The following is a 19,872-nucleotide window of genomic DNA, read 5'->3' as shown; positions in this document are numbered from 1 at the left end:
TAGAAAGTTTGCAAGAAGGAAAGAATATTTGTAACCAGATTTCCCTCTTCTTAAGATTATCTTCTGTGATGCTCGTTTCCAGTTATGTAGTGATAGGCAGTTCTGCATTACTTGTTATAGACTCATGATGCCAACAGAGAAGGGGGACAAGGGAGAATAAGGCAGAAAATGCTGAGAAAGTAAGTATCTTAACTTCAGCTTTTCATTCAATTATGATCTATTTTAATTTGATATTTTAAATATTATTAGCACAACTATATAAGTTGAGTGCTCTAGGCAACTGTTGCTGCATCAGGTAGACAATATTAGGGTCAGGGGAGGACAAGTAGTTATAAAGTCCAAGGCATTCCCATGTCATTTTTTCTTATAAAATAAATAGAAAGGGTTATTCTGACCCCCTCTCAAACCATTATTTGAACATATGTAAAGAACCTGCTCTTCCCTTTTACCACATACATTAGGGATTGGGAGTGGGTTAGTGTGCCAGCAACCTTCAACTTCATCTCCTTTAAAGTAAATGTACAACTAAACCACAAAACAATATAATTGTCATATTTTAACTTGCCAGTGTCAGCTTGCATTTGCATGTATGTAACCATAAAGTTGGAAGAGATCTCTGATTCCCTTCCCTTATACTTATTGTAAAGAAGGAACTGGGAGGAAAATTTGGAATTTCTTTTTAGTGGGAACTTCAAAGGTGCAGTTATCCCAGAAGTATTAATATGAGGAAGAAGTTTTGAGCATATACGAAGTGGTTGTTCCTCACCACTGGAAATGAAACAACACTCACTATGTCTCTCATGTACATGCACAGGTAGGCCTTCATAGCTGGAAAATATGACAAAGAAGTGTTTTTTTGCTTTGCCCAAAGTGACACTTAATAATACATTATTGACATACACCCTTTAAAAAGCAGAGCTCTGCAACTGAAAGTGGCTATCTCTCAGTCTTTGCTGAATCGCATCTGGGTTTGCTGTACCCCAGGATTAATTTACAGCAGCCCTCCCAACTTTTGTTCACTTGTGTACCCATTGACAATCCATTTCCCTAAAATTGTACCCCCATATTAGCAAACCCATTGTGTAATTTTCTGTGTTTCCACAAATGCTGTGTTGCATACCTCTGGGGGTATGCATACCCCAAGTTGGAAACTACTGATTTAGATGGCCATGGGTCGGCCCCAGAAAACTACTAAAGGCCTTCAAATAATGCTGGGAGTGTATTTCAGTAGCAATAATAAGCTCACATGTTTTGGGAAACCAAAGTCCTTGAATACTTTGCAGAAGTCCAAACCTTACTACTGGTTTCACAGTTAGCTCCTGTTATTAACTTGCACAGCCAATTAGCATAACAACTCAGAAGTTATTGTTATTGTTGTTGTTATTATTTGATATACCGTCCTATCCCCAAAGGGCTCTGAAAGAGAGACCATCATTCCCTTACTCCACGAACATTGTGTGGGAGGATTATTTAGATTTGTAAATGGAAGAGGTACATAATGACAGCAGGAGCCTTTCCATGCAGTACAAAGTGCTGACGCATGGATTCCTCTTCTTCTCTATTAGAGCCAGGACCATAGAACAAAATACCTCAGAGGGTTGTTACAGGGATAAAATGGAGGAAGTAAGAGCTGTATATGTCACTCTAAGCTTGTTTGTAGGAAGAACAAGATGTGTGCATGTAAGTATGTAAAGTACCCTCAAGTCACAGCAACCCTGTGAGGTTTTCAAGACAAGAGATGTTCAGAGGCCATTTGTCATTGCCTTCCTCTGCCTAGCAACCCTGGAAATCTTTGATGGCCTCTCATCCAAATACTAACCAGCTTAACATCTGCTTAGCTTCTGAAATCAGACTAGACTGGGCTATAAGAAGATAGTAAATAAGCAAAATTGTTTCTGTAACGAAAATGGTAAATGTAGCAGAACAGCCTCACTGACCCACAAATACTGTTCCATCTTTCCTTCCAAGGGATCTGGTCACTCTCCAAGCCTCCATCTGACTTTTCCAACTTGTGGGGGGGGGAGGGGGATTCTCTCTCTCTTTGTTAATTCTTCTGTTGCCATCACTTGGTCTTCGTAGAAATTCCTCCTGAGAGGCCAGAGTTTCCATCTTCCTTTCTGACTTGTCACTCTAAATATCCTCACGCGTACACTTAGCACAGCAACAGATTGAGAAAAGGCTCTGTTCTGACCTCAAACTTGAGTTGGTCTTTCCAAGAAACAGGACTTGCCATGCATAATTGAAGTTCAGGGTTTGAACTTCAAGAGCAGGCAAGGACAAGACCACAGGAATTGTCAAGGTCTGGACAGACAGAATCTGGAGCCAGATCTAGCAGGCAAGAATTGCAGCCTTGCAATCTGGTTGATCCAGCAAAGCTGTCTTTCCAGGCCCCAGCTGAAGTAGACTGGGATGTAGTTGAACCCAGCTATATTTTTGAGAGGTGCTGGAGTTCCTGAGTTGGTGCTGCACACTGGCCAGGATCCTGCAAAGAGTCACTCTCACTGCACTACTCTGGTGTTGCATGCAGTTAGGTTGGCACTTTGTCTCCTTAGTGCTACTTTGGGCCAGGCCTTCTGCCTCCAGTGTTCCTGCAGCCTGGAAGATGGTCCGGGGCAAAGACTACAGGACAGAGCTTGAGTCCTGCATGACAGAGGTGTGGAAACTATCTCCAGAACTGGTGGAGAGGTGTCTCTTACAGAGAGGTGTCTTTTACAGATGGCAAGGCAACCTCTGGCACTGAGGAGCAGTAATCTACGGGCAGCTCTGCAGTGCTAGCCCCTTCCTGGTTCCTCTGGCCCTCTTTAGACACTGATCTTGGCTCCTCCCCTAGGGAATCCAAGTCAGAATTGCTAAGTAGGCTGGAGTGGATTATGACAAGATTCAAAAGAAAAGTGTACACTCAATTCGTGGATCCTTCACTTTGTATAAGCCCTAGCTGATCTTATTCTAATATAGGCTCTTTATCTTATCAGTTACAAAGTTTTAGAAACTTCTAATTATCTTGGAGTCTTTGTTCAGGCCTATCAGGGTAGGTATGGGATAAAAGCAGGAAATAGCAAATCACCATCTGGGTTTTATGACCTACTTATGGTTTTATTTTTAAGTGTATGTGGTCTTTTGGCTTCATGTTTTATACTGTAATTGTTGATATGTTGTGAGTTGCCCTGAGCCTTCAAGGGGAAGGGTTGTATAAAAGTTTAACAAAACAGTTAAAATAAAATCACTACATTATCTGTGTCCTTGTATAATATATATTTTCCGTCTGTGAGTAAAATCTGAATCAGATGTGACTGAACCAGCATGTCTGTTCTCAGGGTATAAGACATTTCCATCTATCTCAGGCTGTTACCGAAGAAGTAATGTTAGTCGTTTCTCACTTTTTATTGGTCTATCTCATTTCTTTAACCATAATAATATGTAGGGAGAATGGGGCTGAAAGCTTTCCTCAATTTCTTGAAGTCCTATGAAATGAATTATTATTATACCAGTCAGAAATCAAGTTAAAACAATTTATATAATAACTGGTGATGGCAAGGATCCAAAGAGCTACTTTATGCATGGCAAAGGCTTAGGGGAATTATTTTTTATCTTCTCTCTTCTCCCCTATCCTGATGTAATATGACAAACTGCTTTTAGAGCATGTCTCTTGCTATGCAGCATGGGGGCTGCCATTCAAGATATTAAAGTCCAGAACTGGTTGTAATATTTTTTATATTGTGCCCAGTATTTAGTATAGCCAGTCACAAACCTGTCTTGTCCACTTGGAGAAGCTTATATTATCCTCCTTATTGAATTATATTAGAAGAGTTTAGATTCATACCCCGCTTTTCTCAACCATAAGAATTCTCAAAGCATGTGACTTGCAGGGTAATCCACCTTGGCCTCATAGGGGCTCAGCTGCACTCTGGGGTCCAATAAGACATGACTGTGACTTCTGTTCACAGGCTGTTTAATTCCACCAGGTAATTAACAGCAGTCCTGCAATCTTGAGCTCCTTCATCACGCCAACAAACCTTCATTTTGTGCTTCCCTTTTTGTCCCTCTCAGCAGGTTCCCTCCCTCCTGGAAGCCTCCTGTTCCAATTCCTTAGTGGCTGACAAGCTGTCTGTCTTGCACTGTTGGCCTGGTACTGGCTCTTCAGCCTCCCTGTCTCACCTCCTTGATTGCAGCCTGGCTGGGGTTGTGCCAGCCCTTCTCCATTTTCTAAGGTTGCAGTGGGCTGCTGATTGCAACTTGACTAGGGCTGTGCTGTCTCCACCATTTCCCCTGTAACTGCTGATGCTTGTTCTTGCTGCTGAGGCTCTCCTGCCATTTCTCTGCTGTCTCTCCAAGCCAGTGATTCTCAACCAGGGTTCCGTGGTACCCTGGGGTACCATGAGCACGTCCCAGGGGTACCCTGACAATGCTACTGCCTGCCCCCCCCACTGGAATCAAATGGATTTTGAAGGGGTGGGGGGAGGGGGGTTTGGAAACCTCATGGGCTTCCTTTAAACACCATTTAAAACAGCATTGTTTTATTTGCCTAAATGTGGTGTGGATTGGGGGGAGGAGATTTAAAGGGAGCTTTCCCTTTAAATCCCCCCAAATCCATGCCAAATTTAGGCAAACAAACAAAGCGGCTGTCAATGCTGCTTTCCCTCCCATCCCACCCCCCTGCTTGCCACTCCCCCCACCCACAGGCCAAAAAAGTAAAAAACCCTTAAAAATGCAAAAAAAAATTCAAATGAACCTCAAGGGTACCTGGAGATATGAAGAGCGAGGTCAAGGGTACCGCGATGTCGAAAAGGCTGGGAAACACTACTCTAAGCCCTATCCTTCCTGGAGGTCTCTGTTCCTGCTGGTTAGTCCAAGGATGAGGCTACTGGTTGTGGGGTGATCCAGGGTCCCTAGGAGGGTGTCTATGACAAGGAGAGGGTTGGAATGGGCTGCCTGGTGCTGGGAAGCAGCCCTGTCCTTGGACAAAGTGGCTTACGAACCCCTTCCCTTCCTCTCCACAACAGACACCTTGTGAGGTAGGTGGGGTTGAGAGTGTTGTAAGAGAGTTGTGACTAGCCCAAGATAACCCAGCAGGCTTCATGTGTAGGAACAGGGAAACAAATCCAGTTAATCAGATAAGAATTTGTTGCTCATGTGAAAGAGTGGGAATCAAACCAGGTTCTCCAGATTAGAGTATATCTGCTCTTAACTACTACCCGAGGCTGGCTCTTTCATTAATGTAATGAAATTCCATTTCCTCCTTTTTTTATTTGCATACATTGGTGCAGGGGAGAAGAGGAAAAAAGTCTTATTGGGAATAGCTATTTATTGGGAATAGCTATTATGAGTCAGAAAATAAAATTTAAGTAATTTACTACATTTCTAATTCTTCCTGAAGAAATAATCATAAACATTACTTTTCACTTCCATATTTTTGTTAGTGTGACTCCAGATTAGCACATTGATTCCACCCTCCTCCCTTCCATCTAGAAGACATAGGGGTCCTTAAACGGTTTCCAGTCAGATAATCCCTTCTGGTAGTAGGGGATAGGGCTTGCATAAGGGGCCTCTTACTGAGATATGCTAATATTACATAATATATATTATATTGAATACATGGTGGACTTCACATTCAGTCCCAGTTGCCCACTCTGTGTGTGGAATAATCAAAACGGGGCGTGTTTGAACCAGCCTACAGTTTCAGCATGCATACGTTCAATGCATCACTGAATAATCAATGAAAAACACTTAGAAATTTTTCTTTTTCTAAATGTCTTTCCAGGATGTGAAATTCAGATATACCGTCTTCTTTGACAGTGTGATTAGGAATGCAAAGGCTGCTGTCTCTGGCTAATAAAGTGTTCCATTTCCTTCAGAGGACTCCCAGAATGCACTTAACTTCACCAGAAGGGCTTGTTGCAAAGCAGCCAGCATGACATCATTTAGGTCTTTGGCCTTCAGATATTCTGGCTTGCTAAGCATTCTGTCGCATTTCAGTAATGTATTGCTGCTGGCAGCCTGACTGGAGGGAGGGAGGGAGGGAGGGAGGGCGAGAGTTACCAGCCTTCAGGTGGTGACTGGAGTTCTGCTATTACAACTGATTTCCTGGTGGCAAAGATCAGTTCTACTGGAGAAAATGGCCACTTTGGAAAGTGGACTCTGGCATTGTACACCATTGAAGATCCCTCCCTTCCCAAACCCTCCCCTTCGCATGTTCCGCCCCCAGATTCTCCAGATATTTTGCAGCTTGGAGCTGGCAACTCTACAAACATGCAGGTTATCAAAAGACTAGGGGGGCATCTTACATTGTATACAAGTTACAGTTTTGTCTAATAATATTTTTTGTACGTATACTATTTTAAAGATCATTTTCAATGCAGGGTTGTCTCTTTTCAGGTAGAAAATGGGAGAAAAGAAACAACCACATCTTACTTGCGGAAGTGATAATTACAATGGCTTGTTTTGAGTTTTCTAAATAGTACCCATTTGATGTGGTTGTAGTGGGCCAAAAGCAAAGCTTTACCAGTTGCCTTGGGTGGACTGTTTTTGCCAAGGACAATCTCCACCTATGTGTGTATGTGTGTGTTTGTGTATGTGGGAAGAAGCATTTTCCATTTTAGTGTGGAACATAGCAACTGTGGTCCTGTTCTTGTGTGTGAAGTGATACTCTTGCATGAGAAGACCAGAAGGCAATAAAATCTTACAGGGTAGAACTTGGTTAAAGTTGAACAGACACTAGGCAAAGAGGTGCAGCAGAAAGGGAGAAATAAGTGTAGAGCTTTGTCTGGGGGAAAAAAGTTGCTTCCAAGAAGTGGAATGGGTATATACATTTGGAAGAAAAATGTGTGACCCAAGGATTAGTGGAGGAAGCTATGGAAAGTCATCCAAGAAATGGGCTATTGCCCACTTCTGTAGAGATATTGAAGAGGGGAAATCTTACTTCTATATTGTTGAAGAATAAGAAGAACATGTAACCATGTACCATTCATTCATTGGTCCATTTGCAAATGCAGTCACTCCAAAATTGTTCTCCCAGCTCCTCAACATGTTAAAATATGTCAAAATATTTATTGATTTTTGAAGATACTTGTGTTCTTTTAAACTATTTGTCCATCTCTTGGAAGCCAACCAATGGTCAATGAAAATAGATCCTCCGTACCCTTAGTACAGCTAAAAACATTTCAACTTGGGAACAATAAACACCCATCTCTGGCGAACCAATGGTCTGAGGATCTTAGAATGTTATCAGTATTTGAACACATGGCATATAGATGACAATTGTATATGGACATTTTTAGATATTTGGAAGCTGTTTTAAAAAAAACCTCTGTATAGATACACCGTCACTGTTATATTTTTGTCTCTATGTACATCTTTTTTCAACTTTATTTAGTTGCTGAATTTTAAGGTTCCACCCTTTTTGGGGGCGGAGGAGAAGAAATGTAAAAAAAAAGATTTAGATAGATGGCAGATTCCTAGTAGAGAATTTAGATGTGGGCTACAAAGAAATCCCTTACTGGTATAATGTGTATTCTTGGCACTTACATGTGCTGGCACTTACATGTGCTGGCCTGGTAGCATGTTAAAGATAGCATGCTAACGATCCAGGCTGGTCCTCTGAAATGTTGAGATACAATGAAGTTAATGTCAGAGAGAAACGTAGCTGCAAATTCATGGAAAATACTCCCCCCCCTTACAAATAATAGTGCCACAGATTTTAGATGCAACTTCTTCATTTTTAAGAGGTGAACAAACAGCAGGGAAGAAAATGCAGCAGATCTTTAGGGGGAGATATGGTCATTATGTGGCATGGCCAACAGCCAAGACTAACAGCTGATGTTCTCTAAATATTTCCCAGTTTTCCCAGGCCAGTGGAGTTTGTGTGTGGGTGGGAAACTAGCTAACTCAGGAGAACTTGATATCGTTTCCCCAAGAAACAGATTCCTTATACTTCTACACCCTCTCAACAGTGCTGGACAGTAGGCTCTGTTCTTTGTCACCAGTGCACCAGACATCTTGGATCATGGAGTAGTGATGAATTTTTTAACTAAGCTTACAGAAATGAGGTCAAAATACTGAAGTTAGGTATAAACTGAGAATTGAGAAAAAAATGTGTCAAGAACTATGGAATATTTGTCCTCCAATCTGACTGCTTACGAAAGCAACAATTTAGTAACTTCTTAAAAATCACACTTTCTGAGCAGCACAGTTTTCATTGTGGAGACTTTTTAATTTGATGGACCTGTGTTTGTCACTCTTGTGTGGACATCATTCCTCATGCCTGCGGGATTGCCATGTGATGGTGTAACCTGTTTGCAAGGTTTTCCTTAATGCTGGTGAAGAAAGCACATGTACTTATTTTCTGAGTCCGAGATACAGGAAAAAGTAGGTGCCTGGATCAGACAGTTGTGTACATCTCTAACTGTTTACCCAGAAACAAGTACAGGTACACATTTCAGCAGTACAGGTACACATTTCAGAGCAATCGGCTTGTGTACATTTTGACCTTTATATTATATTCCCTTAAGGCCAGTGGATATAGTAGTGTAGAGGAACCATCCTTGTTTCCACACATTTACAGCTGTTTATTACTAATGGTGTCATGTTTTTTGCTGGCATACTTAACAGATTACCTTCCTGAGACTCCACTCACCTGAGAAGAATAGTAGAATCCAGTGTGATGCGTTTAAAAAATAAATTCATTAATTACTGGGACCTTAGGGCTATCATAATATGCCATTTAATGCAATCTGATATTTCTAAAATCTTCCTTCTTCCCTGCAGGTTTACATTATCAAGGTCATTTGGTCCAATGGCTCTACAGAGGTCATTTATCGCCGGTATAGCAAGTTCTTCGACCTACAGGTAGGATGTTGCTATGTGCCTGTACTAATTTGGGACTTCTGTTGGGAGTGCTATAGTTTATTATCTTGCCTAAATTTTGGGTCTGTATTTCTTGCTTGTGAACAAGTGCGACAAGTGCTACAACTTCAAATCGTTGAACTGGAAACTGTAATTATCAGAGCTGCACAGTGACTTTGCATGTTTGCTTTCTTGTGCCCTGCATGTTTACGAGAGTTGTTTCTTTTCTACATTGGCCAATACTTCCCTTTCTAAGATATAGTGAAAGTTTTTTTTGTGAATGGTGCACACTTCGCCTATCAGTATACCATTCACACACAATGAATTATGTGAATGTGTCTGAATGGTACACTGATAGAAGAAGTGTGCACCATTCACAAAAAGGTGGCGACTCCGCCGGAATATATGTATAATAGATAATATAGGGAGTGTATCTTCTACTTCCAGTCACATATGAACTAGCTGTTATAGAGAGTGGTGTGGGATTTTTTTTGGATACATGAGGAAAACTGGGCAATAAGGTTAAACCTTACTGCTTTTATTTTCTAATCAAAGGTTTAAGAGAGATTCTAACAGCAACATTTTACTGAAACTGAATTATGCTTTTATCCCTCTTGTGGCCTCTTCATGTCTTGCAAATTTATGGTTTTAATAGGTGACCTTATTGCAGATTTTAGTCTGTGTTCTTAATTATTGATTTTAACACCGTAAACTGCTTTAGGAGCCAGTGTAGGATTGGAAAAGGTATGAAAACAAGAGAAATTTTGCCAGATTTACTGTGAGAATATTGTGCTTACCACGTGACTGTGACTTGTAAATCATGAGAATTTTGTTATGGAGAAGGACTGTTGGGTTTCTCTGCAGTATCATACAAATCCAATTATTTGAATTATTTCATAATATGCAGTGCATATTATTGGGGGGGGGGGCGCTTCATAATATACGGTGCACTTACATAATATACATAATGCATTGTGATGTTCCAGAAACTCGTTTTGTCTTTTCTGTGGTACTCATGTGATACCTGTTTGTAATCCTGAGGGGGTTTTAATATGATTATCTGAATGATTTTGGAAAGGGTAAAATGGGTGCCCTTTGTGATGAACAGAATCAAAGCAGCTGGTCTGATTTGGTGTGAGAATGAGGAGAATGCTTAATAGCTGCTCAGAGTACAGCCTTGGGAAGAGTTTGCCAGGATCTTGATATTGGTAATGATAATTTCTTCTTTGCTGCTTTAGCTTTCTAGTTCTGAGCATAAAGGAGAGTGCTCTTTCCAAAGGAAGGTGAGCCAAAGCACTTTATGAGCCAAAACACGAACTTGGCCACTAGAGGCAGCTCTGTATTGTTGAAGGAGCAAAATACAGAAAGAACACCTGTTGGAACAGCTTGGGAATTCTCATGGCTGTGTCCCCACTCTGGTGTCTGTGAATTCTGTGCAGAGCAAGATAGTTCCAGATGCTAGAAGCTGAGTTCATCTGCTTGGTCACCGCTATTGAACAGGCTTCTGCTGGAGATATCCTGATACTTTCCTTCTAGGATCTCCCAAAATCTTTCTTGAAAACTGAAAAATTAATCTCATACTGGTTTTTAATGAGGTTAGCTTTCGTTTTCAGACCCTGGATGATTATAGATCCTATTCAGTACCATTAGCTTACAAAGGGAAAATCAGCTATGTTGGTTACTCTGTCCTTCTGCAGGGGAGTGACATTTAGGCTTATGTGTTGCTGAGAGGACCAACCATCTCAACAGACATCTGCTGTTGTTTTCCCCTGAATTTGCAAAGCCTGCTATGTCTAGATCACAAAGATAACTTGTACTGTATACTACTAAAGGAACCAACACCTTTGCAAATAGTTTCCCAGCAGCTTGTTTCTTTGTTGTTACTTGTATGGAAGAATGCACCCTTTGTGGAATGGCACTTGCTGAAGTTGCATTTTTTGATGGGGAAATATAGCAAATGTACATTCAAAATAAATGTATCAGCATTGCCTGAACCAAAAAGAAAAGCTAAGAAAAGTTTCAGTTGAGTTTTAATTATCTAATATGTGCTTGTAAATTGACCTTTTTATATTTCAAGGTGATTAAGGTGACTTGCAGACTAATCCAAAGGAGATTTAATTACAAGAGAAGGGGAAAGGTGCAGAATAAGAACAAAGAACCGTACAAAAGACCTGTACTACCACAATAGCTGTCTGTATTAATAGTACTACAATACAGTAAAGATTATTGTGAGACTCTGTGTATTAAACACACAATCCAAAGGGGGGGGGGCAGTAGACCCATGCTGGAGATCGTGCCATGGCACCACCTCCAAAGAGGCAATTTGTGGTGCAGGTGTTGCGGGAAACCTCTTCTCTCCTGAGAATCCCATCATCACCTTTTGGTGATGTGTGTCTGTGCCACAAAAAGGAGAAGTTCCTGGAACAAAACTACCTTGGGACTGCCCCGGGCAACCCCCACCAACACTGTCCCATCCACAGTGCCCCTGGGAATACTCCTGGACCCCCCACACCAGTGCGGGCTTCTGTGGTCGAGGGTGCCAGCACATGCAGCAGCTTTTAAAAAAAAATTATTGTATCATTTGAATTTTACAGTTTATGGTAATTTCCTTCTTCATACATTTTCAAACAATACTTTTCCCCTCTTTTCTCCCTTCCCCCCATTACTTCTTCTTCATAGTTTTGTCACACAAACAGCAGTAAGTTCATTCTCTGTAGCCTCTTCTCCCATATTTCTTCATTGACTTGAGCTTCTTTCATCCAGTCCATGTATATTATCCATATCTTCAAAATTTCATTCTGTATCTTGCCACGTTTACCGGGGGGGCGCAGCTTTTAGGCTAGCGGCACCAAAATTTCAGGGATTTTTTCAGAGACTCTCCTGATGATATCACCCAAGTTTGGTAAAGTTTGGTTCAGGGGGTCCAAAGTTATGGACCCCCAAAGGGGGTGCCCCATCCCCCATTGTTTCCAATGGGGGCTAACAGTAGATGGGGCTACATTTTGAGGATCCATAACTTTGGACCTGTTGAACCAAACTTCATCGAACCTGGCTGGTATCATCAGGAGGGTCTCTAAAGATACTCTGAAATGTTGGTACTGCTAACATAAACATTCCTCCCCTGACCAAAAATACAGTTTTGAAGGATTTTAACTCTTGTGTTTCAGCTTGGTTGCTGGTTGAGCTAAGGTTTTTGTACTTTTAAAGTTATTGTTGAGACCATATTGTTTTTGTTGACCCTCTTTTCCACTTACAGAGCTAGTTTACTGGTTTTCTGTGAAATAAATATTCAAAAACATTTAACCTACTGATGCCTCAATAAATGTAATTTTATTGGTATCTATTTTTATTTTTGAAATTTACTAGTAGCTGCTGCATTTCCAACCCTTGATTTATATGCGAGTCAATAAGTTTTCCCAGTTTTTTGTGGTAAAGTTAGGTGCCTCGACTTATATGTGGATCGACTTATACACGAGCATATACAGTAACTCCATTAAGTTCATCCCAGAAGGCTAAAGCTCATTTTGTGCAGTTCTTGACTTATTTTTCAAAAGATAATATTTTAAAATAAAACTAATCCATATGATCTAGAGTAGGTCAAAGATATTGCACAGAGAGCTGGTCAGTTCCCAGTTCCTTATATATTTATTTATTTTATTTATTTATATATTCAGTTTATAGACCGCCCTCCCCCAAAGGGCTCAGTTGTTTGCATTATTACTGGGAAACCATCAGGGAGGCCACATTGGTTCCATCCTTTGGTGCACACTGCTCCAAAGCAAAAGATAGACAATTGATGGAAAGGTTGTAGGATTTGAGGCAGTCCAAAAGTCATTTGGAGAGCAGTGTTGATCAATCCAAGTTTCTTACTGTGACTTCTTTTAAAATGTTGATTCTGAATTTGTATGTATTTATTAAACTGGATACTGGTTAATGTAAACTGGCACATCAGTTTGTACAAATTGATGTACCGTAATAATTCCTTGTTCCCTCCATGCTGTAATGTTTTGCCAGTGAGTGAAGGAAGAGATGGGAAACCTGAGCAGTTCTCAAACATCAGTGGTAGGCTGCCAACCTTGTAGCCTGATTCGAAGAGACATTGTGCTGGGTTTGAACAATATTGTCTCTGCACTGGTGTCGATGGTGAAAACTTGCTATAGTGCCTTCCTGATCATTGTCTATACCAAACTTCATGCTGCTTTAGCATCCAGTCCTTTTCATTTTGCTCCATTGTATGCTGCCTTATATCATGAGCTACATTCTCTTGACATGAAAAAAATATGGATTAATGTGTCATCATAAATTTTGGGCTTGCCACTCTCTTTCCGAGTAGGCTTGCCACTCTCTTTCCCATATAGAAGAATGGTTTTCATAGACTAGAGCTTTTTCCTGTTAGCTCATGTACTTCTGTGCCAGGTAATATGTTTGTAGGTGTTACTACTTTGGAAGCAAAATGTTTTTGCCTTTGAAAGTGGGGTGGGGGTGGGGGTGGGGAAGGGTAGCCTGGAATGTGCTAGTGGTATTTTGCCTAGTGATTCCCATTTGGCAGATATTGCAGAAACTTTTACTGGCATGTGGATTGGTAATTGTGCTGGAGAGCGAGCGTGGTGTAGTGGTTAAGAGCAGGTGGACTCTAATCTGAAGAACTGGGTTTGATTCCCCATTCCTCCATATGAGCAGCAGACTCTTATCTGTTGATATCCAGCCTTCGCTGCTGCCACAAATCTTACCTTTCCAAACTAGAGAAGGGGGAGGTGCATGGTATTAAATGGGCTACAAACTTTCCCAGCATGATTTCCTATATGCAGTATTCTCAACCTTCCAACTGATTTTAGGAGTCTAACAAAATGATAGTTGCCACCATTCTCTGAAGATGGCAGAGTCTTATCTGGTGAACTAGATTTGCTTCCTCACTCCTATGTTCCTGCTGGGTGACCTTGGGCTAGTCATAGTTCTTCTGAATTCTCTCAGCCCCACCTACCCCATATGCTGTCTGTTGTGGGGAGAGGAAGGGAAAGGAGTTTGTAAGCTCTTTTGAATCTCCTTACAGGAAATAAAGGGGATGCGTGCGTACGTGTGTGTGTGAGAGAGAGAGAATGGTTTTGAAAAGAAAAACTAGAAAGGAAAACCATAGAATATAACTTTTATCTGTATTCATTTTCCACTACAAATGGATTAGAAATCCAATTGCTCCTATTCAGAGCTGTGGGTCACCTGCACTTTTGACAGGTTATCTGTCTGCTGTACCAGTAATCATTGTGATAAATATTTGAATAGGCGTCATTAAGCTCCAGTACATGCCAGAAGATGGGCATGTAGAGTGGAACTACAGCTTAGTGGAGAAGTATTCTTTATAGGAGCTCAGAGGGGAGAAAAGGGGGACAAATCCCAATCTGGCAAATATTGACCACAGTACTGCTGCAGGAAGGATCCTTTCCAAATCTTGCTTGGCTTCCAAGTCATCTCTGTACACTAACAATTCTGCACTTCTGTAAACAAAATGAAACAAACAAAATAAGCAAAAAGTCCTCCTATGTGTGTAGTGGGGGCAGGGATGAGGGAATGTCACCCATGAGTGGGTGGAGGCTGTAAATGGTGCTGGTAGGGGTAGGGAGGTTCAAAAATCCAGTCCTTGCTGTCCACATGATGATGCACTTTTCCCTGAAAAACTGTAGGAGGACAAAGCAGCAGGAACCCCAAAATGTGGACTATAGGGGAAACACTGTAGTTTGAAAGCCAAAGCAGAAAAATGGACTTGAGGACCTGTGGAACAGCCGAACAAGGATAAACATTATCACCTCACTCTTTTCATAAGATGGGTAGACAGAGAACACAGAATTCCCATTTGCATTGATGTGTTCCTTAATCCAGTCAAACGAACCAAAGTTTGGATACCTGAAGGTTAAAACTTTAAATATAAAAGTCAAGTGGTACTTTTCCCCTTGAAAAAGCTTTTAGGAAACGACAATAAAAGTTTCCTGAGCTGATCTGCTGGGAAAAGATGAGCTCTTCTTCTCAAAGGGAGTAGAGCTGGCATGGAAGGTGGATTGGCTGTTACTGTGCCCTAGAGGCTAGACCAGAGGTCTGCAACCTGCGGCTCTCCAGATGTTCATGGACTACAAATCCCATCAGCCCCTGCCAGCATGGCCAATTGGGCATGCTGGCAGGGGCTGATGGGAATTGTAGTCCATGAACATCTGGAGAGCCGCAGGTTGCAGACCCCTGGCCTAGATAGTAAGGAGCACAGTTACAGCACAATGGTCCTTTAGTAGCAAGATTCATTTCCTGGCCTTACAGGAAGCCTACTATATATATATATATATATAAACCTTTAATGGCATAATTAAAACAGCAGCAATATACCAGAAAAATGGCGACCTCAGTGTAATGATACAATCTCCAGTACAGTTATAACCGTTTGCTGATGACAGAGCACAAAAAGTTAGCCAGCGCTTCCAATACACTTGCAGAGCCACAATCCAACATCGTTACCACAATTGATAGATTAATATTATCAATGGGGGGTTTTAACCACGGGTTTAGATATTTATTCCTGGCTAAACTGTGTAACGGGCAGTGTAATATCACGTGTTAGATTGATTCTTCGTAAGCTGAACTGCAGGGACAAAATCTTTCATTAAAAGGCACTTTCTGTATTCTGCCCTGAGTGGTAGCTGAAGGGAGAATATTGCACCTGGCAAGGGTCAGGGCTCGTCGCAATTTGGGTTCTAAGACCAAATGGAAATACTTGGCCATGGTATAGGGTTTTAATGGTATACCCAAGTGCAAGGGAGAGCAGCGTTTATTAGCCTGCTGCATCAGGTGACTATACTCAAGATCATACAATCTCTTTTTGATAGTCAGCTTTAGCTCATTGGCATTCATTAAAACCAATGCATCCAAGGATAGACCCATTTCATGGATTTTCGCCTCAACAAAGGACCACCACTCGGTTTTGGCTATGAAAGAAAGAGCCTGGTAGGTAAAGCTTTTGTGACAGTTGTTAAAGCACAATCATTATCCAAATTGGAAGGTCATGCACCATGCTCTTGTATGGAGTAGATGTTGGCCCACCTCCAAACAGACCGCAGCATATGGGACTGAGTGAGGGTAAGCCGAGTATACTATAGAGAAAGCATGACTGAACTCTTTCCATATCGCAGCTCCATGCTTGTATCCACAGTGGGATTCCGTATAGTAATTGCATGGTGATTTTAGCATTAAATGCCTTAATGGCTGCAGGTACAAATTCATGACCTTTGGTGCGAAAATAGCGGCTAATGGCCTTGCAACTAAGTTTGCTTGATTCAATGGCCAATTTCCTTTGGGTAACCCAAGAGGAGTTATAATTAAAGTGGAGACCCAGGTATTTAAAATGTTTGACCTGTTCAAGCTGTTCATTATTTATTGGCCAACTAAATGGTCTCCAAGAACAAGCAAAACCATTATTTTTGACTTTGCAAAATTAAGCGTCAGGTTATTATGACTACAATATTCAACACAGCGTGCCAGTAAAAGGCGTTTCAAGCCAGCTTTTGTAATGCGGAGAGTAATATAAGCGTCATCAGCATACAAAGTAAAGGTATGGTCATATGATTCAAAGCAGGGCAGTCGCGAGGAATCCTCCATCAAAAAGGAAGCCAGATCACTTAAAAAGATTAAATAGGGTTGGGGCCAAAACACACCTGTTTGACACCCTGTTAATTGGTATATAAGGACTAAGTATACCATCAGGAGAGCATTTGACTTGACAGGTAGTGTCATGATGTAAGGCCATTACTAGTGTAAGTAGCCTTCTGTCAATTCCCTAGATTAACAAGTTTTCTCCACAGTAGATCTCTGGAGACAGAGTCAAATGCCCCCTTTAAGTCCAAAAGGCCACAAACAGGGATGATTTGCTTCCGCTGGTGTATTTTGTGACGAGAGTCCTAAGGATCAAACAATGATCTAAAGTAGATTTCCCATGTTGAAATCCTATTTGTTCTAGGGCCAATGATTTTGTTTTCTGTAATCCATGAAGAGAGTTTAGTGTGCAAATATGTTGCATATACCTTACCAGTGATGGACAATAAACTAATCGGACGGTAGTGGAAGGGAGCAAAAATCTCCCTTTTGAAGACAGGAATTATAATCGCATGGGTCCAATCTGATGGTACAAGAGCTGTTTGATTAACGGATGTAAAAAGAGCTGCTAGTACCGGGGACCACCAGTCAACAAAGTTCTTAAATAACTCTGGGAACCCGTGGTCCCTGGAGCCTTGTGGTCCCTTTAATTTAAGCACAATTTCACGCACTTCTTCTGCACAGACAGGGGGCCACTCTGGACTGTCGTTTATGTAGGCAGAAACATGCAAATTAGGAAAATGAAGGGTCTCATTAAAAACATCAAGGAAGTATTTCTGCCAGATATGACTGGGTATACAAGCTGCGTGGAAACTAAGTGAACCTGAGTCATTGGATACAAGGGACCAAAACTTCCTTGAGTCGTTACAGTTTATTGCCTGTACAAGTTGCTCCCAGTGATCATTTAGTAGTATCAATTTACGTTCTTTGAGAATACTATGAAGTTGGTTCTTTAGGGAGAAGTATGTACCCAAGGTGTTACTACAGGAGGTATCTCTAAAGATTGCATATGTCTCCTCGTAAGAGTCCCTTTGTGCGATAGTATTCATCATTTAGTACTAGGTCATGTCGAGCTTCTTGATTTGGTTCTTTCCACATGACTGGTGGTCGTGAGTAGTGGCAATAATCTCCTGCGCTAGCTCTTCAAATGTCTGTAAAACACAAACAGGATTAATAGTTTGAAGAGTGAGTGATCTTAGGGCCATGAGCTTATGGGAATAAAGTATGGTGCTGACTTCCCCAGTATTATTTTTAGGCCAACTCATTCTAACAATTTGTAACGGGCTAGCTGGTTTAGCCTCAGAAAAGGAGTGGTTTATTGATATGGTGATAGTTAGTGGTAGATGATGCAGCTCATATGATTAAAACCAAATCTGAAATTCTTTAACATGTTTCCTGATCTTAGAGGATACTAGGACCTTGTCAGGAGCACTGCACCCTCTTTTTGAGAGATATGTAAATTCACCTGATCCGTTAAAATTGGTCAAGCCATTTAAAATAGTCAGATTAAAACTGATACAAAATTTAAACAAATAAACTCCAGCTACATTAATTGTCTTGTCTTTAGATATTCTAGATAGACAGCAGCCCTCTGGTAAGAACTCTGGGTCAACCCCAACAGCATCATATAGGGCCTGTTCATTTCCCCCCAGTCTGGCATTAAAATCTCCAGCTACTATGAAGTCAGCTGAGGGGAATTTCACCAGTAACTCTTCAAAATAGTTACCAAAATCATGCCATTGGTTGGATAACTCGAGTCTATCTGTAAGTGGAGGTAAATATACATTTGTTAAAATTGTGTTAAAATGTTCATTAGTTAACAGAACAGATTGTGCAAATTTGGAAGCTGCTGGGAGAACCTTCACATGGACATCAAAGTTAGAGTTAATTAGTATTGATAAACCTGCTTGGGCCCTTCCTTTTAAATTTGCTTTAAAGGCTGGGACACAATATGATAAAAAACCCGGGAGAAAGATCTGAGATGCAGACCAAGTCTCCTGCAGCAAGATAACATCATAGCCCGTTAACATTTCCCTAAACTCAGGTCTTGCAACTTTGTTGTTCCAACCCGCAATGTTCCAGGATACTAAACGAATTTGGGAAGGGAAATTGGCATAGGAAGCCTACTATGAATGGCTGAAGGGCCACTGTGGATGACATCCTCATCTGCTCTAAAAGGGTCAGGCTGTCCCTGAACACATAATTGGCATCTGGTTATCTTTTAATAACATGGTTGTCTGTCTGACATAGTTTGGGAAGCTGTTCACATTCAGAAGTAACAAATCCTTAACTCTCGATATTGTATAAAATGCAACATAAACAGCTTGCTCAACCACCTCCTTTTTACCTGGGTCAACATTCCATCATTGAATACTGTGGTCAAAATAAAGCCAGGATTTAAGTAGAAACAGTCCAAGATTAAAAGTGGATCACAGTCAAGGATTCTAAGCGGAGTATCTTTAGCAATATTGAACTGAAAACAAGGAAATTTGAATTTCTCCTGTTGATATGCTTCCGGTTTCTGCCTGCTGAGAGGATGCTCCTGGCGGAGCTCTCCCACCTTCCAAGATAAGTTTTAATTTTTTTCACCCTTTTAGCCCTTATCTTTTAGTATTTTCTTAATCTCGGTGTGTTTATGCTACTCAAGGGCAGAGCCCTTTGATGTTTGTGTATGAGGAGTGGAGCTGAGTGTCCCCCAGCCGCCTCTTTTACTGCTCTTTAGAATGACAGTGCATAATGAGGCTCCAACTGAAACGACATTGCCCCCTGAAGTCTAATTTGTAGGCAATTGTGATACTGTAATGTCCCTCTTTTAAAGTTGTTTTAAATGTTCTCTACCCTAATCACCGCAGCCAAGAAAACGTGCTCCCCCCTGTATTTTTCTCTCCCATTTGAACAGGGCCACTTGGCACACTACCTGTATTGCTTAATAAACCCTGCTCAAAGGAGACCCATAATGCTTGCCAGTTTTAATGTTATGCCTTCTGCCTTGTTACATGGCAGATTTAACAAGCAAGAAAAGGCTAAAAGATTGTGCCCGTGTAATGATGGCTCAGTTGAATCTGTGGCCCACCAATTACTACACTGTTTCAGATTCAAGGAAATCAGACCCAAGTATGTGAATCTTACTCCTTTACATTTACCCGATCTCCCTGATTTATTTAGATTACACTGCTTGCTGGACAATCCTGATCCTTCTCTTTGTAGGATAGTGGTAGACTTTCTTCTGGAAATTACTAAATGCCAGAAGATTTCCTTCCACTTAACATTTATTTCCTGTACTGTATATGTTTTTAATCAGTTTTTTTACTATTGTTGTACTGTTGTTATGCCAATAAAGGCTTGCTGCTGAAAAATTTCTTCTGTTGCTGTTTTGTGAAAGTTAGGCAGCCCAATACAGATTGGTGGGGT

The 19,872-nt window shown here is 41.1% G+C and overlaps 1 protein-coding gene across 2 annotated transcripts in view; it reads left to right on the top strand.

Moving 5' to 3' along the window:
* Positions 1-19,872, top strand: part of SH3PXD2B (SH3 and PX domains 2B) — a 134,341-nt gene that overhangs the window by 15,398 nt on the left and 99,071 nt on the right. For both annotated transcript variants that reach the window (XM_048489861.1, XM_048489862.1), the window contains exon 2: positions 8,761-8,841. In XM_048489861.1, coding sequence (XP_048345818.1) covers positions 8,761-8,841 — 81 coding nt within the window. The remainder of the gene's footprint in view (positions 1-8,760; positions 8,842-19,872) is intronic.

This window comes from Sphaerodactylus townsendi, linkage group LG03 (genome assembly GCF_021028975.2).
Source record: "Sphaerodactylus townsendi isolate TG3544 linkage group LG03, MPM_Stown_v2.3, whole genome shotgun sequence".
Taxonomy (NCBI): Eukaryota; Metazoa; Chordata; class Lepidosauria; order Squamata; family Sphaerodactylidae; genus Sphaerodactylus; species Sphaerodactylus townsendi.
The sequence above is the reverse complement of the archived record's forward strand: the minus strand, read 5'-3'. Positions and strand labels throughout refer to the sequence as shown.